This window comes from Augochlora pura, chromosome 11 (assembly GCF_028453695.1).
Source record: "Augochlora pura isolate Apur16 chromosome 11, APUR_v2.2.1, whole genome shotgun sequence".
Taxonomy (NCBI): Eukaryota; Metazoa; Arthropoda; class Insecta; order Hymenoptera; family Halictidae; genus Augochlora; species Augochlora pura.
Window position 1 is genome coordinate 8,970,081 of NC_135782.1, and position 20,704 is coordinate 8,990,784.

Sequence of the window (20,704 nt, forward strand, 5' to 3'; positions counted from 1 at the left end):
ATTTACCTTAGTTTTTTCATTTAACTGCTCTTCTAGGTCCATTAAACTATTTTTGAGAACTATTTCATTTCTCTCCATTTTTTCTCTGTCTTGTTCTCCTTCTTCTAATTCTGACATTCTTTGTTTCGTACCTTCTAGCTTTGCCACTGCTTCCATCATTTCCTTAGTTTTACTTTGCAAACTGTGCTCTAAACTTTCAACTCTGTTTTGCAGTTCTATATTTTCAACTTCGTGTCGACGGTTTTCTTGTCTCACAATTTCAATATCTTGAGAAACTTGCGCATTTCTTAGCAATGCAGAGTCCTTTTCTCCCCTTTCTTTTTCGAGACATACCCTGAGTGTGGCTAACGATGTTCGTTCAGCTTCTAAGTCTTCCCTTAAACGTGCTACTTCTAAATGTAAAGAAGTATTATTTGTTCGCTCCCCTTCCAACGACAAGCGAAGATGCGCTACTTCAGAGGTGGCTGCCGAATAATTTGCTTTTGCTTCTTCCAAATCCTGCTTTAGTTCGATAATCTCTTTCGTTGAAGATTCCTGATATGAGAATAGAAATAGACTAACATGAGTAATATTTAAAGTTAACAATATATAAACTAATTTTTTATCTACAGAATTTGCTGAGATATTCATGTAATAGCTATCTTTGGAATTTATGGTACAATCAAAATTTATTACTAAAAAATCGAAAGCTAAAACGAAGTATGTATATTCGCAGCTATTTAGCGGAGTTAATTAAAGCATGAGTAAGTTTGACATGGAGCAATATTTTTGATATAAGCTATATAAATAAAATATATAATATGTAAATTTTATACAATTATATTTCAGATGATTTCGGAAGTTTGTAACTTATTTAATAGAAACATACAAGTTGTTCTTATTAGCTATTGTATCTTAACATATATTATTTTACAGTAATACATATAAAAAATAGTTTATGTAGAATGTTACTATATTTTAGTGTCACAAAATGAGAACACTCGTACTAAAATGGACAATTATTTTTTAAAAACAGATATTACTTTTTTTTATAAGTTATAAAATAATTACATCTACGGTAATATACGAAAGTACAATTCATATAAAGAAAGCGCAGATAATCTTAGTTTAAAAATAGTAGTTAAAAGTACATGTAATTTGTTCTGGTTATCTTTTGACAGAAATCGTTTGTGCCATTAATTCCAAAGCTCGAACCAGCAATAAATATTGGTTCGAACATAATCGTTGACTTGGATAACTTTTAGTATAATTTTTGATTTCTCAATGAAAATGATAAATGTTTCTGTTTAACCAGTGTGTCTTCTAGACTATAAAATATACAATACGTTTTTCTTGAACCAGTTGCATCTGGATACGGATTCCTAATACTTATAACAACACAAATGTAATCAGACTGTGGCGTTGGTGTAGTAAAATATAATATAGTTTGTTACCTGTAAGAAAACAATCGTGTTCACATTTGTGTTTATAACAATATATAAAAAGCCACTTGAGATAGGAATATAAAAATGGGTAAAAAAACAAGCACAAAAAGAATACCATAACTATTTAATTTATTGGTTTCTTTCTTTATTCCACAAACAAAATGTACAGAAATGCGTTCGTACATAAAAATATTAATATTATAATACTATCTAATTTTCATGTACAAAGGCAACACGGTGAGAATTATAGAATTTGAAAAAAGTCAATAAAACGGTCTTATTCATCGATTAGTAATGTCGATTTCAATTAAATATAAATGTATTCAGCATGCTTGTAATAACAATAAATAAAGATTATGAACAAAAGAATGTGCTAATAAATATGCATAAAATAAATGTTCTGTGCGTCAAGCTCCAAGCATCTTAGAAAAGAACATGCAAGTATATAGGCGATATGTAGTTTTCATTTATAAATTGATACATTACGCTTTCTAAGCGTTCGTGTGCACGCGTTCCTGTGTGCATATTGTAATCATCTAATATCGTTGATATTAAGTGATATATAAAATTGTTTAAAAGTTCAACTGCAATAAACATTTATCAAATAAACGTGTCTTTTCAAAACCGCTGTCATATCACAAGCAACTGTGCAACATCATTTTTTTTTTTATTTAATATATTATTATGAAAAACTGACTGAAGTATAAAACGTATTTCATGATCTTGTTCAAGTCAAGAACATTATTACATACAGTCAATTGTATTATTATAAATAATATACTCGTGTAATAAAATGACTTAGTAAAAATTTATGCGAGACTTCGAAGATATTGTATCTGGTCTAAAATGATCCTTGCAGAAGGAGATCCTTGATAAAGGAAAAGTAAGTAAATTTTGCATCTCAAAATCTAAGGGACATCTTCTTACAACCAGTCTAGTCCATGCATGACTACATATCGCGGTAACTCACAATTTGTCGCTTAAACTCTTCCACCTCATCATCGACGCTGGCCCGGAGCTCTTTCAGTTCCGTGGCCATCTCGTCGATGTCCTCTGCCATGCGCAAAAGCTTGGCGTCTTTCGTTGCCATTACAACATTGTTCACCTCTATATCAGCTTCTAGTTGCTTGATCCTCTGTCTGAGTTTTTCACTTTCCTCTTCCACTCGTCTTCTTTCTAGGCCCTCCTCACCAGCTTGTCTGCTAAGTCTTCCGACTTGTGTTTCCAAGCTGGATATTTTCCCTGACCAACTAGTCTTTATATCGGATAAATGAAGATGTGCCTCCTCTAACTTTCTTTCTAACAATGCTCGTTCCCTCATGAGGTCAGCTATTCTCTCGTCCACTGTCACTTGATCGTTAGTTCCTAAAGCAACTCTTTGTTCTAACACGAAAACTTTATCCTTTAAGTGACGCACTTCTTCCTCAGTTTGTGCTAACTGACAGGAAAGTTGAGTTCTTTCTCGCTGTGTAGAATGTCGTAATGTCTCCATTTCATCCTGAAAATTGTGAAACTGTTACTAAAGATTAATTGTGCTTCTATTGTGGTTTTCATTGCTCCATGAAGCTTTGTTGCAAACCTTACCAAAGCATTGCTAATACATAAAGTTGAATAGAATATCACAAATAATCCAAACCTTATGAAGTCAAGAATAAGCGAATGATGATGAATTTGATGGTTAATAAGAATACTGCTGAAAGTGAACAAAATAAACAAAAATATATGAAGCAGAAATAAATGTTGAATTAAATATTCATTTTGTTGAAAGAATTGAGAAAGTCTTTTCTTATTAGTTAAAAACGAATATAATATAAATTGAATTTTAGGAAAGCCGCCAATTTATAATCTGAAATTAATTATTCCACGCTGTTACGAGAATAACAACATTGGAGTATGAGTATTGCAGTAGAAATAATTTAGATATTTTAAATGAAATCTTCTTATATATTATTATGAATAACTTTTGTAGCTGTTAAACCATTTTTATTAAGTTAATACATGCATTTCTCTTGTTATATTTTTAATTTGCACCAAGGAGAGAATTACATAAAGAGCAACACTGATGTAAGTAAAATCTATAGAAGTTATTTACATTGCAGAATAGCAGCAAAGCTTTGAAGACGTACCTCTAGCATCAGCAGTAGCAGCAGCAAATTAGCGGAAATTACCGCCTACTCTGATCTCCAATGCTCTCGTTTATCAAAGTTTTCCAATCTTCATGCGTTTGTTGTTTTCACAAAACTTTCAATATCACTTAGGTTTTGCTCATGTTCCATAACGAAATAAAAGCAAGTTGTTTATTCACAACTTCTGTCTTTGTACTCGAAAAAGTGCTTACATTTCTTGAATTAAAGTATAATAAAATGGAAATCAAAACTTCCTATGAAATAGATAGAAAGCATTTTAAGAGTACAAATAAGAGTTATGGAACATATGCACAATTATTTCATTGGAACAAATATCCGAAATACTCGATACAATAAAATACTTTAAGTAGTGACTATAGGTCGCAAGTATACCATAGATTGATATCATGTGACAATATAAAAAAAAAATGTGCAGAAAAACATGGCCAACCGTGACAAAACAAAAAGCCATAAATAGAATGAACAAAATATTGGAAGGCTTCAAAATAAAATCAGTTTTTAAGAAGAAGCGTGCTTATGTCTATAAAGTATATGATCATCAATTTGAAGATAGGTCATATGACATATAACTGGTAGTATAAAAACAAGAAACAATGTTTAGAAAAAACAATAAATTAGGAAAATTGTTTTTTCCATGCACTTCTGTCTTTTCCACGAATATCCCACAATATTAATGCGTACAAAATACAATACACAATATAAAAAATTACTTTCCCAAATTTAATCTTAATCCAGACTTAGGATATTGAAGAAGTTTCTATAATTATTTTTTAAACTAAAAAAATAGTATTCATAAATAATTTTATTTCATTATTTTATTAATAAATTATAATAATTTTTTATTAATAAATTTGTACACAATAAAATCACTTCAGATTAAAACTTTTACCAAACTGATGAAAATAATTTGTCATAAGTCATTAACAATTGGAAATAATGTAATAAAAATAAAATAATATATATTTAGGTAATTATTGACTGAAACAATTTTGATTAAAGTAATTTGAGTGAAGAAGTAACTTACTTCATATATAAATAGATGTTAAAAACAACTATCAAGTTATTATATTACTTATGTTAATTATTCTTATATACGTATATTTAATTTTCTCAATAAAATGTATGCCTAATGTAATGAATTCATGTATTATATGTATCATTATAATATAATTAATGTAGTAGAGTTTAAAGAAACTTTTAAAATCAAAGACATGTATGAACTGTCTCAAACCGAAATTATTAAAATATGCTCCATGTTTACTTACTCAAGTGATGTCATTAAGTAACTTATATTACATTAACACAATTACATGAGATAATCATGTTAACATAATCTAAAAGTTCATGGTATATTTCAAATGATTCTCAAAATCAAATAAAGCAGTTATCACATAACCTACTCACCTGTACATTGTTAAGTTCATCTTCATACCGCCTAAGACGTGATACTTCAGACTTCAAATTATCAATTTCTGCAGTGGCTGTCTTTAAATGTTGTGTTTTTTCGTCCACTTCTTGTTCCTTAAATAGTAACTTCAATAAAAGGAAAAAATATGTATAAACACAATAATACTTAACAACAGTAATAATTAATGATAGTAACATTTTATAAAGTATTACATAAAACATACGAAATATTTAACTTTGGCCAATTCTTGTGTCTGCAAATCCTCTAATTGTTCTGCATCTTCTTTAAAACTGTATAATTTTTTTTTGTATTCTAAAACAAAGCAGTTAATAAAATTGTAAATGTAAAATAATCACATATTACCCACAATTTCAAGTAATTACTTTACTTTAATAAAGCAGTAAATTAGGATCATTGATAGAAAATTGACTAAGCAATTACATATGTCTATTCATACATACCTTCAGCATCTTTTAGAGATAATTCTAATGAATTTTTTATGCGTTCTACATTTTGTAATTCTTCTTCCAATTTACTTTTTTCTTTCTCTTGTTTTTCCACTAACTTCTTCCATTCCTTTTCTTTTTCAAGTAATCTTACTTTCCACTCCTCTTCTTTTTTTTCCATTCGTTTCAACATTTCTACTTCTTTCTTTGCTAACCTTTTTCGCCATTCCTCTTCTCTTGCCTCAAACCTTTTGATGTCTTTTGCAGAAAGCTGCATACCATCGCTTAATTTAATGTCAAAACTATTATCTCTTTTCAAAGAAATTGGTGGAGAAGGTGATGCTGCATTTTCTTCACGTGAGCCATCTAATGAAATTTGTGATCCACTAATACTACTTGTAGATCCTGCCTATTTAAGAAATTTAATTATTATTATTTCTTTAATGTAATGGTTGCACATGAAAAATTGAATAACGAATATAAATTTACACAACTTTTTTTACAAGAAAAATAAATTTTCATCATAGAAAATAAAATAATTTTTACAAAAATATGCTTCGTATTTAAGTAATCTAACAAGGATACTACTGCTACACATTTTCACAAGTCCCAAAGTACATATTAGCATAACCAGAAGCTAAGTATATGCAAGTAATACTAATGAATTGTTTGGGAAACACATGTATAAGCAATGACTAATATTTCGTTCAAATTGCTGTTTGCGTTTTTTGAATAATTAATAACACTTTTGAATGACCATGGGAAATTAATTACAGTCTATAAATAAATCCGTGATACACTTATCATCGTAATCTCGTTTTGTATCAATAATATTCCGATGAATATAAATAATATGTTTACCTGAGACATATGCCTAGAATTAATGCCGCGCACGTTGCCGGCATTTCTAACAACTGTTGACACGTCGCTCCCAATTTCCTCTCGTATTTTATTTTTTAGCGTAGCAAACATAGTGCAATAACCTCCAAAGGGACGAGCAGTAATTGACAACTACCACCTGTCAATGTCGATATTGTGCTGACTTTGGACCCGTATATACCAAGGCAGCGTTAAGAAAAATCATGGAATAAAATCGTCACGTAATAGTAATTCATTCTTCAACGATACATTGATTAATTCAATTTCAATGCGTCATCGTTTAATTTGCGGTGCACTCACGGCCACGGCTATAAAAATTTCACAAACAATAACTGCCTTACACATTAGTGGCAGATGACTGCCATACTGGTTACTGTTACTGTACTAGTTTAGTTACATAGGCAGAGTTGCCAGAATCAGACGAAACAGGCGCAAATAGGGATGTGTGACGTAGTCACTAGTTTTCTAAATTTTGTTACTTATTTCATAAAAATAACACAACAAATATAATCAGCGTGGAATGTAAATAGCCAAAGTGTATTGCGCAAGAAAATATTTAATCTCTGCTATTTGGAAAAGAATTTTAAATGATAACTAAAGATTGCACACTTAACAAACGTAGTTGAATTGAAAAGGAACAAGAACTATGCACTAAGAAGATGCAATAGTTTCTATCCGTTGTTATATAGTCCTAATTATACAATAATATGCACCACCTTTATGCTATACCACAGAGTGTACCACATGCAGGCACCGCCGATGATAAGTTCATACTTCTACCTCTTATCTAAACGATTAGATAAAAGAAGACAAACAGGTTTCATGTGAAAAATTGGAAACTTTGAAAAGCGCGGTAATATTTGAAATATAATATAATAGACGTTCAATAAAACTAAATCATTTCAAAATTTGAATATTATTGAAAAATTATTTTCTTCACAACACATATCTAATTGAATGTTAATATACATTTAGTTTTACATTTCTTTTATAAAAAATTTGAATAGTGGAATATAAATATTCCAGTGAGATGTTGTGGTGATGTTAGTTCTTTTTACTACTCTATGTTGGCAGAATTTGCACAACACTTATGGCGCGCACACGTATTACGGATGCATGGAGAATTACGTAGTTCAAATTTAACGGTTTGTAAGTCGCGTGGGGTTGTGTCATATGTCATGGATTAGTCCGTAGTTCGTGTAGATGTGATTTTTTGTGTTTTTAATGTTATTTTATTATTGTGAATTTGGATAAGCCATGGGGGACGTCTGGGATGAAACGGCAGCAGGAAAAAGCGCTTACGAAATGTGAGTAAATACTTAACATTCTGAGTATTGTATTCTGTTGTATGTTATTATTTTCGCCTTGCATGCCAGGGGGTCTGAGTTTTTCTTAAGCTAATTTTTGAATATTATTTGAGGTACTTTATTTGATATCTATTTTTTATATGAGTAGGTTAGAATCACAGTGGTGTAGATCATATTTTTTTCATTATGAGAAATATGGAGTGTTATTGTTTTCTAACGTGTGTATCTTTTATTGATCAAATTTATTATTAGGATAATTTAGGGTTAAATTAATTTACACTAACTTCATAATTCATTTTACTTGTCTTTTTAATATTATAACATGTATAAATGACATTTTAATATATACGTTAAAATTGTCGAGAAATTTTTTAAATCATTAATTGCTGCGTATCGATGATTACAAACACCTTCTGCAAAATTTTACAATCTTACTAAGCTTTGAAAACTATAATATGGATGTACCTACTCTTTACAATGCAGAAATATATGATCTACTTATTCAGATCATTCAAGACCCTCGGCTCGATCATTAAAAGCTGCTCGAAATAGGTACAGTAATAGGATCTACTTCTGCACACCTCTGTGCCACAGCTTGATCTCTTAACGAGAGTTGGTATAGAAATTTTCTGTGCTCTGATTCACTGACGAAACAGGATTCATTGCAGATTGGTTGCATAGTAAAATGGTGGGGATATGCGCGTTAGCTTAGAGAGTAAGGAAAGCGCGTAGGAGTAAATCCCATTACTGCCTTAAACCTATCCATATTCGATTGTTTAGAATATCCGAACTTTCAGTGCCAATATTGTAACAGCAAAAAGGAGTGGCCTTTAGCCGGAAAATAAAAAAACACGTTAGTTTTTTCGCACCAAAACAAGAAGTTAATTGATTAAACTATAATAATCCCTTGCATTGACTAGCAGCGCTTCTTCTTTTCTAATATAATGAGACAGTTTTTGTTTCTTGTACCTCTTCATTTATTTTCATCGGTAGATTTTGATGATGAAGAGATTAAAAAGAGGACGCGAAATTGTTTATTACGTTTAGTTTTGTCGCTATTTCCTCGCCGGCGTGTAAATGAACGATACATTTTTCTTCTTTCTAGAACAATATACAGATCGATACAACGATTCTTGAATTTAACGTATTTTCGTTGATATCACATTCATATTTACAAGTATATGAAATCTTCGTCAGGAGACTGACTCACTGTTACGGTGCAAAGGATTAGTAGAAATTACTATATTTATTTAATTTGCAATCTATTAACTGATGTTTTGTGTATCGTAAATTAGTTGTATCACAAAGAATCATATAAAGAAAGTTTAGATATTTACAATTTAACAAATAGTGTATTGAAAAACATAAGTTTTATTATAATCAATTATTATCAAAATCAAATTAAAAATTAATCCAAATTTGGAGTCGATTTACATGTATGTTGTATTCTTTCCAAATTTGAAATATTTTATATGCATTTATAGTATAAAATGAAGCGATTTACAAGCTGGTTACAGTGTATTTTAGATATGTAAAAAGTCGAAGTTAAATACATATAGAAATTGTACTTGGATATATTCTGAAATAATTTTCTAATGCACATGTACACACCTTTTGTAATATTTTCAGTGTAAATTAAATATTTTTAATAACGTTCCTTTATTTACATATATTTAAGATATTTAAGTTTGATCATTTTTATCTGAGGTGTAAATTACGTATTAATCTTATCTGTTTTTTAATTAAATAGTTATCTTCTAGATCTAGGTTAAAATCGCTCACGAAATGAAAATTCGTATCCGCACTCTAGGAATTACAAAGCTGTACAAACTTAAGAAGTAATTTTTCCCGCGATGATTAATATGTCGCGTAAATTTTTCGTAGAACTATAGGATAACAGAATTTACTTTACGAAAAGTGGGGATCATGAAACGGGTGATAGATGATACACTGGGTAATAACGGATGTGTATTCAATCATAATCTTACACATCAGATTCACTTGAAATTTCCTGGGTTCGCGAAATTCATTCTGAGTGTATCATCAATTGCATTTACGAAGTTACGACGTAAAATAATTAGGAGACAATACTCACGAAATTTTATTAATTGTGAATAGTTCATAGAATTATTTTAATACGTATAATATTTGAAACATTAAGAACATCATGATAAAAATGTTAAGAAAAATTATTTACTATTATTATTATTATTATATTTATTCTTTACACATTTGTAAATAATATTACATATTACGGTATAAACAATATTCTAAGGAAAAGCTAAAGATATAGAAAATAATCTGAAGTCGTTTGACAATCTTAAGAATCGGAATTTTCTATTTCAAAGATTTTTGTACCTTTTCTGATAAGATGTTTCTTTTTTTATTTTCTTTGCTCCGTTTCTATATTATTGCGTTCCAGCTATTAGATCATTTTTACTGTTTTATGTATATGATGACTGAACTCAATTATTGGAGTTTTGCTTCAGCAAATGTCAAGCAAGTGGACACATGATTGATGTGAGTTCATTGATGTAATTATTAGAAAGTTATATAAGTGATATAAACCTGTAGAATGTATTTTTTAAATGTTCAGTACACACTCGGATAACACGATTACAGAGAACGACCAACTCAAATAATTCTGTTGAATTTGAAAAAAGTAGTTCAGTTTTCGACGACATTTAAATTTGTATAACTAGATTGCGAATTTTATGGATTTATGAGAAAAATGAATAGGTCAATTTTAGTGCAAACTAAAGTATATTCGTAAATTTTTAGATTTTTTAAATATTTGATGATCATAACGAAATAAAACGAACAAATACAAAATTTAAGTATCTGACTTAGGTAGTATACTTATCGTTTACTTTCTGTACCGTACTTTTCAAAGAAGTCGTCCCAGTTAATTGGTTAAATTTTAAATACACTGCGGATCGTTATGCAAAATAAAAATTGTCAAAGTTAATTTAAAAACAAATATAATTAAAATGAAAGGGTCTACTCCCTTTCAACACTTGATTAACAGTTTCTGTCCATTAAACAAATGTTCTATCAGACATTTTTAGTCAAACTTTTTCGTTCAAGCATACAATATAATAGAAATGACATGAAATTTAAATAAATTCAAGCATGTAGTTGTTGTAAATCATTAAATGTATAGTGATTACGTTAGTGCTCGGTAATTCTAGCGTTAATAATTGTCCTAAACTGAAAACAATGTAACACTATCTTTAAATTCATCTGTCTTTATAGTTTCGTATTCGACCCGTTCATTTTTGACATAAATGCATAAAATCCGCAGTCCAATTATAACATGTTAAACACCTAGAATTCATCGAAAATTGGAAATATAACAAGACCGCTTGGAGCCGCGGTATGCTCTTGGGTTCACAGAGTAAACTTCAGAGGTTCCATTGAGAAGCACTGAGTTTGACCGATAGGCACCGGGTCCACTGCGTTTCATTTCGTCCGCTCGCAACCCTGTTCCTATCTGTTTTTGTCATACGACTCTAACACGGTGCACGTACGCCGTCTGCTCTTTATCTCGACGACGGACGTTCTCCTCTCGTTCTTGCAGCCGCGCAGGGTAGTTCTGTCCGTCTCGGTTGCACGCGAACGCAAACGCAGCAGAGTCCGTGGCTGCACGAATCTTCCCGACCTTAAACCCTCTGCGTCGCTCCTTGCTGCCTGCTGCCTCCTATCCTCTCCGTTCGGCTGTGCCCTGTGCCGCATCAGTCGCGTTCAATCCGTCGCTGGAGTACCGAGTGTCGCGCCACGACCAACGAATATTCGCGTATGAATCGATGTGTTTATCACAGAAAACACAGTCTCGTGATTGACCGATTAGCAAACTCGAGTCGTTCGATTCGTTTCCCTTTGTATATTTCTATGTGACAATCGTGATCTACAATGGAGAACAGCAGACCGGCAAGAAAGCGATCGCTTTCGTCCAAGCGGACGGTATTCAAGTACAAACTGCTGATCCAGTGACTGAGTGCAAGTGTTCGGTGAACCGTCGTATTACGATACTGTTTTTACTGTCAATTGTTTGTCTTTCGAGTCTCTTTTTGACCGGAAGCTGTCGAGCCCAAAGAGGGTTGTGCGAATACAGACGAATACACCAGTGACCGAGATATCGTGATATGGACGAGTGTATTCATCTACCGAGAGTTATCATCACATTGATCGGTCCAGAGACATATACCGTGCTCGCGCTAACACAGATATCCGTTTCGGCTGCGGTGATCTCTTTTGGTCGTTCGAAAATTTCTAGACAATTACAATTGATAATCTCGTGTGAACGGTGATTTCCATAAGACTGACAGAACTTATCATAAACGATATGCAAGCTTGAGACTTCTTACCAAACACTATTGACATATACGTATCCTGTGCCAAATAAACGTGCCAAAGTGTTTCATTGAAAGTACAAGTTTTATTAGTATTATTTTAGCGTGTTTACTGTTAACGTTGTCATCGATTGTTCGTTTTTTATACCGTTACGTTTTGTAAGTTCGTTTTTTATATTGTAAGCGTCGTGACTGAGGGGTGGGACGTACTGTTCGACCAGTGGTATTTTCTACAGACGATATTTTTAAACGCACTAATGAGGAACAATTACCGCAATATGTTTTTCGCCGGCTACGGATGTTCCAATCAGCAACAGAACAGTCCACCATCGCCGACCAGGGCAGGCCTGTGGGGTAGCATTTACAGTCCGTTTCGGAAGTGAGTATACTCGGCAGCACCCTCTCGCCAATTCTAATGGAAATAGGGGTTGGATCTAGGCGGACTTCGAAATTCCTATTCCGCCGAATGTTTATTACTATGCGATTATTATTCGCGGCGGGAACTACATCGAGCGGTTATTTTTGGATGAACCCTTCCACTGTGTTCTTCCAATTGCTACACGTATTTATAGATGTCACTTTTGTGAAGCTCTCTCTCTCTCTCTCTCTCTATTCGAAGTCAAATAGATAATTGCACATCAATTTAGAGTTACATTTCAATGTATATGTAACAGTTACGTTGTATTTATTAACTCGAGAACGTTTACGGTTCTAGAAAGTTAAGTCCTTTTAATGTCGAACAACGATGTATCGTTGTTGGCTACACTTCAGAAAATGTGGTTTTCTTAATATTTCTAATGAGGAACAGTTTCATTCCTTAAGTTACGAGTTCTCTAATAATAGAATATTCTTCAGGTATATAATTCTTTTGGTTGGCGCTAAAACGATTAAGGTCTGCTAAGGGGATGTCATTTTGTGTCCGTGTAAACAAAAATGCTATAAAGAATGGTAAATATATTTAAATATACATAACAATATTATTGAATAATACATGTAGGTACCTGCAAAATTAAAATACAGGAAAATTTATAGGAGAATATTGTTGGATCAAAAATGCGTATTTAAAATTCTATGGACACTTTTTGACTCTCCTTTAAGCATGCTAGGGTTAATGCTAACTCTGTAGAGAGGGTGGACGATAAGGGATGGGTCAGTACTCTTTCGACTTCTGAAAACATGTCGAGAAGGATCTGTATCAACTTTTATAAGTCAGTGTAACTTCGTAATCACACATTCATTTATCATGCGTAATTAGTGACGAGTTAGTCTCAAGTTTCTTGTTAGTCGCAAATTTCTTTTTACGAGTCGTTTGTTCTTTTTTACAAGTTGTTCCTTAGACCTTAAAAAGTAATGTAAATATACTGTTCGCTATTCCGTATTCATTCTGTTCTTTCACCTTGCTTTGTTTTCAACGTAAAATAGAGTAACTGGTGTACAACACAAGACATGACGCAATTATTTTGTAGAATTAAAAATAATGAGTATGGTAGCGATTATTTACTCGTATTATTGTTTCAGCTTTGAAGACTACGACGCAAAAGAATAGCGATCGGTTGGTCATATTATACAGTCTTGTCGTAATGTTTTGTTAGGATATCTGACTGAGACCAAAGTATCGTAATAACATGTTTGTTTGAAACAACGTCAAAAATTTGACGGACGTAGCCCGTCACACACTTAAATGTTTAAAACCCATATAAATTTTTTTCAACTGTTAAAAGAATTATTATGGTATTCGCATACTCTTTTGTCTTTTTTATCTATCTACAATTTTATCATTGTCGTTAGAAGAAATTATTAGAAAGTAAACAATATTAAAAAGAAATTTAAATGGATTGTAAATTTTGTTCAGCATAATTTCAATTATGTTGAGAATTCTTTTCTTAATGTCCTTGCAACTTTAAAAGGACAGTTTTCAATTTTTGTTTAATATTAACATCATTTTTATTAATCTACACTTGTCTTGAATTGTCTGCGCATGCACGTTACTTTCAAAATGAATCATCAGTCAACAAGAGGTTAACACGAATTTTTGTGAAATCCTGTATGAAAATACATATGAATAGTTTATTTGCATCGACGGAAGAAGTGAACGCGTTCGTGGCGGAAAGAAGATGCTGGATCAAAAAGACTAAAGCTACATAAAAGATGCTTACCCCTTTCGTGACCTAAATTTAGATTGTTTGTCGTGAATATTTCGGGGCAAACCATGGCCTGTTACTTTCCCGATGCGTGACGGCTGGTCTCGGTTTGACAGCTACGAATAACAGTGGAAACTCTTTCATTGTGAGAACGAATATCAAAGAAACCGCCCAGATGCAGTTTTTGTGCACGTTTTTACGTTCCGCGAAACTGAAGAGTCATTGCACTATAATGAAATGCACTCGAAAAGGTCGATGTTTCTCAAGGGGTTTGTTCTTTGTCTTCGTTTATTCATTATAATTTAATTAGAACAACACTGCATAATGAAGTTGATTGTGGTCTCTACCAATTGGATCTATCGATTAATTAGATTAGAGCAGATAAAATTGAATTTGCACTATACATTCAGGTTTTTCTTAACACATAAAAAGAGTTTTAATTGAATTTTTAATTATTTTTTTAATAGGAGCGAAATAATTATATATTATTATGAAAATCTATTTGTAATGAATTTTTAATATAAATTTGAATTGTAACCAATTCATAATAAAAAGCTATTTTTGCATATTTTTCCTAATTAATTTATTTCTTACGACCTCTGATCTATAAAAAAATGAAGGCGCTACGTTAATGAACAATTTAAAATCACTTTATCAAGTGCAAGAAGAAGACACTTTGGAGATGAATATACAAAGTAAAGTTTCTAAATAAAGAAATACAATTTTCAATATGGCACACATTGCCGAAATGTGAATCCAATTAAAAATTAATGTTGATTTTAAGAATGAGTGAAACATTTCATATCTAAATACTATCAATTTAGGAACTTTGATACACGTATTTGCGGAAATAAAAGTTAGGTAAAATGACCAATGGAATTCCTGATTTATTCTCTGTTATATGCACAATTTATTAGTTAAATGTCTTTTAAAACATCGACACGTCACTTATGAAAAATTGAAATAGGCAAATTGTTTATATTTTATTTATTGCGAGAAGAAATATTTTAGTTTGAAATCAACTAAAAGAAGATCGCAAATACATTGGGTCATAGAAAATGACTCGCAAAATAATGAAGGTCAAAGTGTTCCTTTTTTTTTGGATGTTTGAAGTTCTTTTCTTCGGCGTAACACACGACTGCGTGAAGATATTCTAAAAGCGTTGCTGATAAAACTATGATGACAGGAATATCACGGCCTTGGACCGTAAAGAGTTCAGATGAGCCCAACGTAGAATGGATTTATTAAAGATATTTATAAGCTTGAAAAATATTTCATTTATTCAATGTTCATTTATCAAACACTTACTCCCGGTGTTGGACAAATTTTAGCAACTCGTAAATGTTTCTTATCAGCTTAAAAAATCGTGAAATTTCATTACATACCATATTAAAGACACGCAATAGTATTTTACAGTTTTTCCAAAAAATGTTACTATAATATCGTTATAGTACCATTTATATTACTATGTTATACGATGGTATTACTTATATTGCTATAACTATTACACATGCTTTGACAACATTTAATCAACAGAAGAGAAAAACGAGAATCTAAAGCATTTGATATTTCACATATTTCATATATTTTCATAAAATTAAGGCAGCATCTTTCACTTGCCATTTACAGGTGAACAAAATTTTCTAGACAAAGCATATTATATTTTGATATTCAGTGACGCTTAGTAAGATTTGCATTTTATTCTTAATTTCATTAAACCTTCAACACTCTGTCCGCCGGAAAATTTTTAGTAAATCATTTTCGAATCAAAGATCAATAATTGAAAAATTCTTTAAAAAATTTTTCAAAAGCGATATTATCCTTCGTAAATTAACAAATTATTTGGATCAATTTAATAAAAGTATAGTATAATATATAATATAAAATTCCAATTAATAGGATTTTGGTAAATTGTTAATGAAAAACAAGTTATACGAGGTGATAAATGAAGATATTCAAACATATTAGCGTAAATGGCACGCGGGAATTAATACTCCGAATTAATAGCCTGATAATGTTGCACGACAGTATTGCATGTTGCATGCAATGTTTTTGGAAACACTGATTCTTCCGTTCACACCTTGTAAACTCGTATCACAGCATATGATCATGTTATGAAATCTAATCTATTACAAGATACTACAAGACAATATAAAAGGAAATGAAAAATCCTGGAATAACCTGGGTCCATAGATATTTACACTTTTTTAATAATTTATTAGTAATTATTATTCTAACAACATTTGCTTTTATCCTTACTTACTCACTGTTTTCAAGTCGGTCAAATAATTTGATGGTTAATTTCGTAAACTTGGTTCGAATGACCTGAAGAAAATTATGGGGCCCATTTTCTCCAACGTAAAACCTCCAATAAACAAGTACAAACACTCAGAATGAGTCACAAGTAAAACCCTGATGATTAATAGTTTACTTAGTTGGACTATTTACGCAGGCAAGTTATTGCATTGGGACATCAACAGTTTATCTGTTATTTAAGTAGAATTGCCCATGACGCCTCATAACCTCCTTGTATGCGAAACCTTAATTCAATGAATTCATAATTAATATATGTAAATGATCGTTCATTTTAGAAATGTATGAATAATACAATAGTTTGAGTTTCCTTTTCGCATGATCTAGGCCTTACAATCTAAAGAAATAAATATTAATTGTGTCTGTGGATCATTGAATGTTCTATTCAAATTTGGTTTTGTTAAGCGTACTTGTTCCACGGTGTTGTTATAGACTTAAAGTAACGTTTTTAGTGATATTTATACAAAAAGCTAACAAAAAATCATATTTTTATGTTTCTACAATAGAAATAATAGAACATAGAAATATACAAATAATTTATGTGCGGGTAGCACAATTTTTATTGATGCCCCTTCACAATATGCGCAAAGTGATATTGAGCACCTTTGTTCGGTAAGAAAGATGCTTGGTTATATTTATTTATATATACAATTGTATTTATATATATACAATAATTTAATTTATTAAATTATGGTCGTGTATCGTCATGTTCCATCCGTTGTCACTTAGTGATTAGTTAAGGGTAGTCTTTGTTGGAGGAATGACGTGTTTTTAATTGAAGGTGTGCGGGTCTGAAGGAGCTTGGGTGGAGGAATAGGAAATTGTCAGGAAGTTCCATCTTGCATTGTTTTCGTTCATCAGAGGCGTGATTTATAAGCGAGTGTTCGTTCATGGTTTTCATGAGTCGGATTCGTTGAAGTGCGGTAGTTATAAAATAATCAGGTGCGGTTCTTTACCTGTTGTAGCGATTTCCAGTAGGTCTGTCGCCTAATCTGCTGGACGGACGGCGAGAGGTACGTTCAACCTTCAGTCGCAACAAATAATATACTGTATTAAAAGTAAGGTAAAAATATAAATATACAAATAACATATTATAGCAGATAATAGAAAATAGAAATAAACAAATATAATATTTTGATAAGTTTTCGTTTAGATATCAGCAACAAAGTTACTTTGGGTCTACACATGAAATAAAAAATTCACTCGTTGTCTCTATTAGAATTTACTCTACAATTATGTTGTAATTTGATGCAATTAATTGAAAGATGAGACTGTTAGTAAAATATAATTATTCGAAATTGAAGCGCGAAGCGAAAATAAATGAAAATTGTGTTTTGTGATGTATGATATAGATCTTTGTCGGATAAAGGTGAGCATACAATGACAAAAATTAATTGTCAAAAAACGAGAATAGATTGTCTGATAACAAAAAATTGAGGGGAGGAACGGTTCTTTTATCGTAGTTCAAGTACCAAGACTCCTCGAGTTTTCCCAGGCGAGTGTGCCAGAAAAATTCCATTATCTTCCGCGCCAGGAAAATTCCGTTTGTTTTCAAGCAGGAAATCTGTTGGGGAAGAGAGGAGGGAGCCTTTCGATTTATCAACCAGAGGTCGTGACATGACGATCGAACGGTCGCAACACGTCAGACCGAACTGTATCGATCAACGTACGCACATGTTTCCTAGACGTCGTGTGCATTAATTGAACATCTAATTAATTCTTCTCGCCCACCGTACGCCCACGAGGCAAAAGAACTCAATGCGGAATGTACAATGTCTGCCACCATGAAATTTTTGTACATCTGACATTTTATTAGTGTTCGCAACGCACGATGTATACATGCAGTGCATTGTTATCTGCTGGAAGTCATATTTTTTCTTAATTAACTCCCGATACGACGGATTAAAAACATAATTGCAAATATCAATGACCTGTGATAACCATTAGTTACCAATCCAAACAGAGAAAATAAATTTTTCTTACTAACAATTAAAAATTGAAAATTTTTAAGTCATTGTTTAAAAATTAAAACTTTGTGAATATCATCCAAACATACCCACAAATGTATAAAAGAAGACAATAAAAGATTTTAGTCTTGGGGATAAAAGGTTTAAAGCAAATTGAACATGAATATTCTCTCAAGTTTAAATCAGGTTCATTCTGAAGTTAACTAGATAGCTGTTGCAATCTCTTTGAAAAGTACATGCTGGCTGTTGTAATGTAGAATTAAATAGTAACGAAATGAGTGTATTCTTTTTTAATTTTAATACTAACATTTACTTATTTACTTAACTTAATCAACTTGCTGTTTTTGACGTGTACACTAGTCTTAAGACAAAATGTAACAATTTCTCCATAACGAGTATACTTCTCAAAAGCAGCTAACTGGTTAATATCGAAATAAACTACACGGTAAGTACGTGTATCGTGTGCAACAAAAGTTCGCCTGTTATTATTAATTGGGTATCTATTATTAAACCAATCTACTAATCTTGTTTTCTCCCGCGAAACGTTCTATTCAATTAGAAACGATTGGTCGTCAATTGCCGTACAATGAAAGCCACGCAACGATGGCAAGTAGTCTCCTCTTTCGTAGCAGATGGAGAAAGAGTTGGGAATAATCAAATGAAATAGTCTAATAGAATTTATCTTAAACCTAATTAGTTTAATTAAACTATAAATTTCATAGAACATACGAATGCTGAAAAATTGAACAATACAATGAAAGATATATGTACTTTAAGAAATTGTTAATTCGTATTTCAATTTTGAATGAGTCAGTCAGCTGTTTTTGGCGAATATGTATATTCGCCGTAACACAAAATGTTGTCATTCTTTGAATCATATACAGTACAATTACAGTAACTTAAAGATATTGCAACAGTTACTAGCTAGATAGCAATTAAGAGTGACTAATTAATGGATACAGAAATTATCAGATTGTCCCACAAACAATGCAGTTTCTTCAAGTAAAATATGGCATTGTGTACAGATTAACTTGATACATAAAACATCTGCGGTAAACTAGTTGCTTTTTAATAAGTAACGGTTATAATAAATGGATAAAATCAATCGTTAAATTATATAACAAATTCGATATAAAGTATTTAACGAGAAGATTGTTTTTCTGTAACAGTTACTGGTGGCTTTAATTCCAGTATTTTTAAAATGAAAGATTGTTTGTCATTTACTGGACTTAAGGTATTGTTAGCAGAAAAAGCGACATTAAGAATTGCATTAACTAAAATTGTAAAGGGCGAACGTACCTTATAGATCGCATTAGAGTTACCGCGTGCTCCTTGTTCGGTCCATGCCACCGTATCTGCTCTCGAGTATTGATTACTTACACAACCACCCTCCATCTTGCCAGTTGCTGGCAACGCTGTGCGTCATTCTATAAAATTGTTTTCATTTGCACTAGTTCCTCTCCGCGGTGAATCAATCACCCGCCGTGATTGTAGAAAATTGCAAATTTTTATTTACTGCTCGAAACAGATTGCGAAACTTCTGTCGGATTGTCCACCTGGATTTATGACGACTATGCAACAACTACTAATTCTTCCCTCGCTAATTTTTGCCGAAATGCGAATAAATTATTGAAAGAGTATTAATTAGTTATTATACCAAGCTGTAATCCTAGATCCTGAGTTCATTAAGTACACTTCATTTGTATCTAGTTTTTTAATTTTCTTTCTTCTATAATTTTTTTTTCCCTTCTCTTCCCAATCTTTTTACATTCGTTATATAAATAAATAATAAAATATTTTACCAACTTCTTTTAAATTGCCTTTCTGGTTACTTTGTTACTTTGATTCATGGTTGTGCAGATTTACTATCGAATTGCTCAAGGAACTACAATTATAAGGTATTGTCGATAGCATTATAATTAAATCATATTGTAATTCGTAATTCAAATTGATAATTACAAAATAAGTAATTAAATTACCTTAATTATGAATTAGAAGGTAATTAAATTGCTTTCACTATGAATTAGGAAATAATTATGAATTGTGAAGTAATTAAATTTCATTATTTACAAATTATAATATAATCAAATCGCATTGGTTTATGAGTCTCAAATTTGTTTGAAAAATATCAAATCATTATTTTATAAATTAGGTTGCCTGTGAATAGTATTTATTCCTTCCACTATGTTTACGATTAACTAATTTGTTATTCCCAGAATTTCTTCTGTGCTTTGATGGCGGCTATTTCCTATGTTAACCTATCAATGTTATAAACCGCACAGATTCTAAAATTGTTTTGCTCTTGCGATGCATTCCATAT

At 31.6% G+C, this 20,704-nt stretch overlaps 2 protein-coding genes across 3 annotated transcripts in view; one reads left to right on the forward strand and one right to left on the reverse strand.

Annotated features, from left to right (window-relative positions):
* LOC144477309 (uncharacterized) overlaps window positions 1-7,028 on the reverse strand; it is an 8,549-nt gene extending 1,521 nt beyond the window's left edge. Inside the window, exons 1-6 of the mRNA XM_078194952.1 lie at window positions 6,287-7,028; window positions 5,441-5,834; window positions 5,203-5,291; window positions 4,976-5,104; window positions 2,395-2,922; window positions 7-534 (exon numbers count right to left, since the gene is read on the reverse strand). Coding sequence (XP_078051078.1) covers window positions 7-534; window positions 2,395-2,922; window positions 4,976-5,104; window positions 5,203-5,291; window positions 5,441-5,834; window positions 6,287-6,397 — 1,779 coding nt within the window. The 5' untranslated portion in view covers window positions 6,398-7,028. The remainder of the gene's footprint in view (window positions 1-6; window positions 535-2,394; window positions 2,923-4,975; window positions 5,105-5,202; window positions 5,292-5,440; window positions 5,835-6,286) is intronic.
* A 446-nt stretch (window positions 7,029-7,474) lies between these two features.
* Window positions 7,475-20,704, forward strand: part of Cnn (phosphodiesterase 4D interacting protein centrosomin) — a 54,621-nt gene continuing 41,391 nt past the window's right edge. Inside the window, exon 1 of one of the 2 annotated variants that reach the window (XM_078194080.1) lies at window positions 7,475-7,611. In XM_078194080.1, the coding sequence (XP_078050206.1) occupies window positions 7,562-7,611 (50 nt within the window). In that variant the 5' untranslated portion in view covers window positions 7,475-7,561. Of the gene's footprint in view, window positions 7,612-11,737; window positions 12,343-20,704 lie in introns of those variants that run through there. The other variant, XM_078194079.1, reaches the window with a different exon arrangement.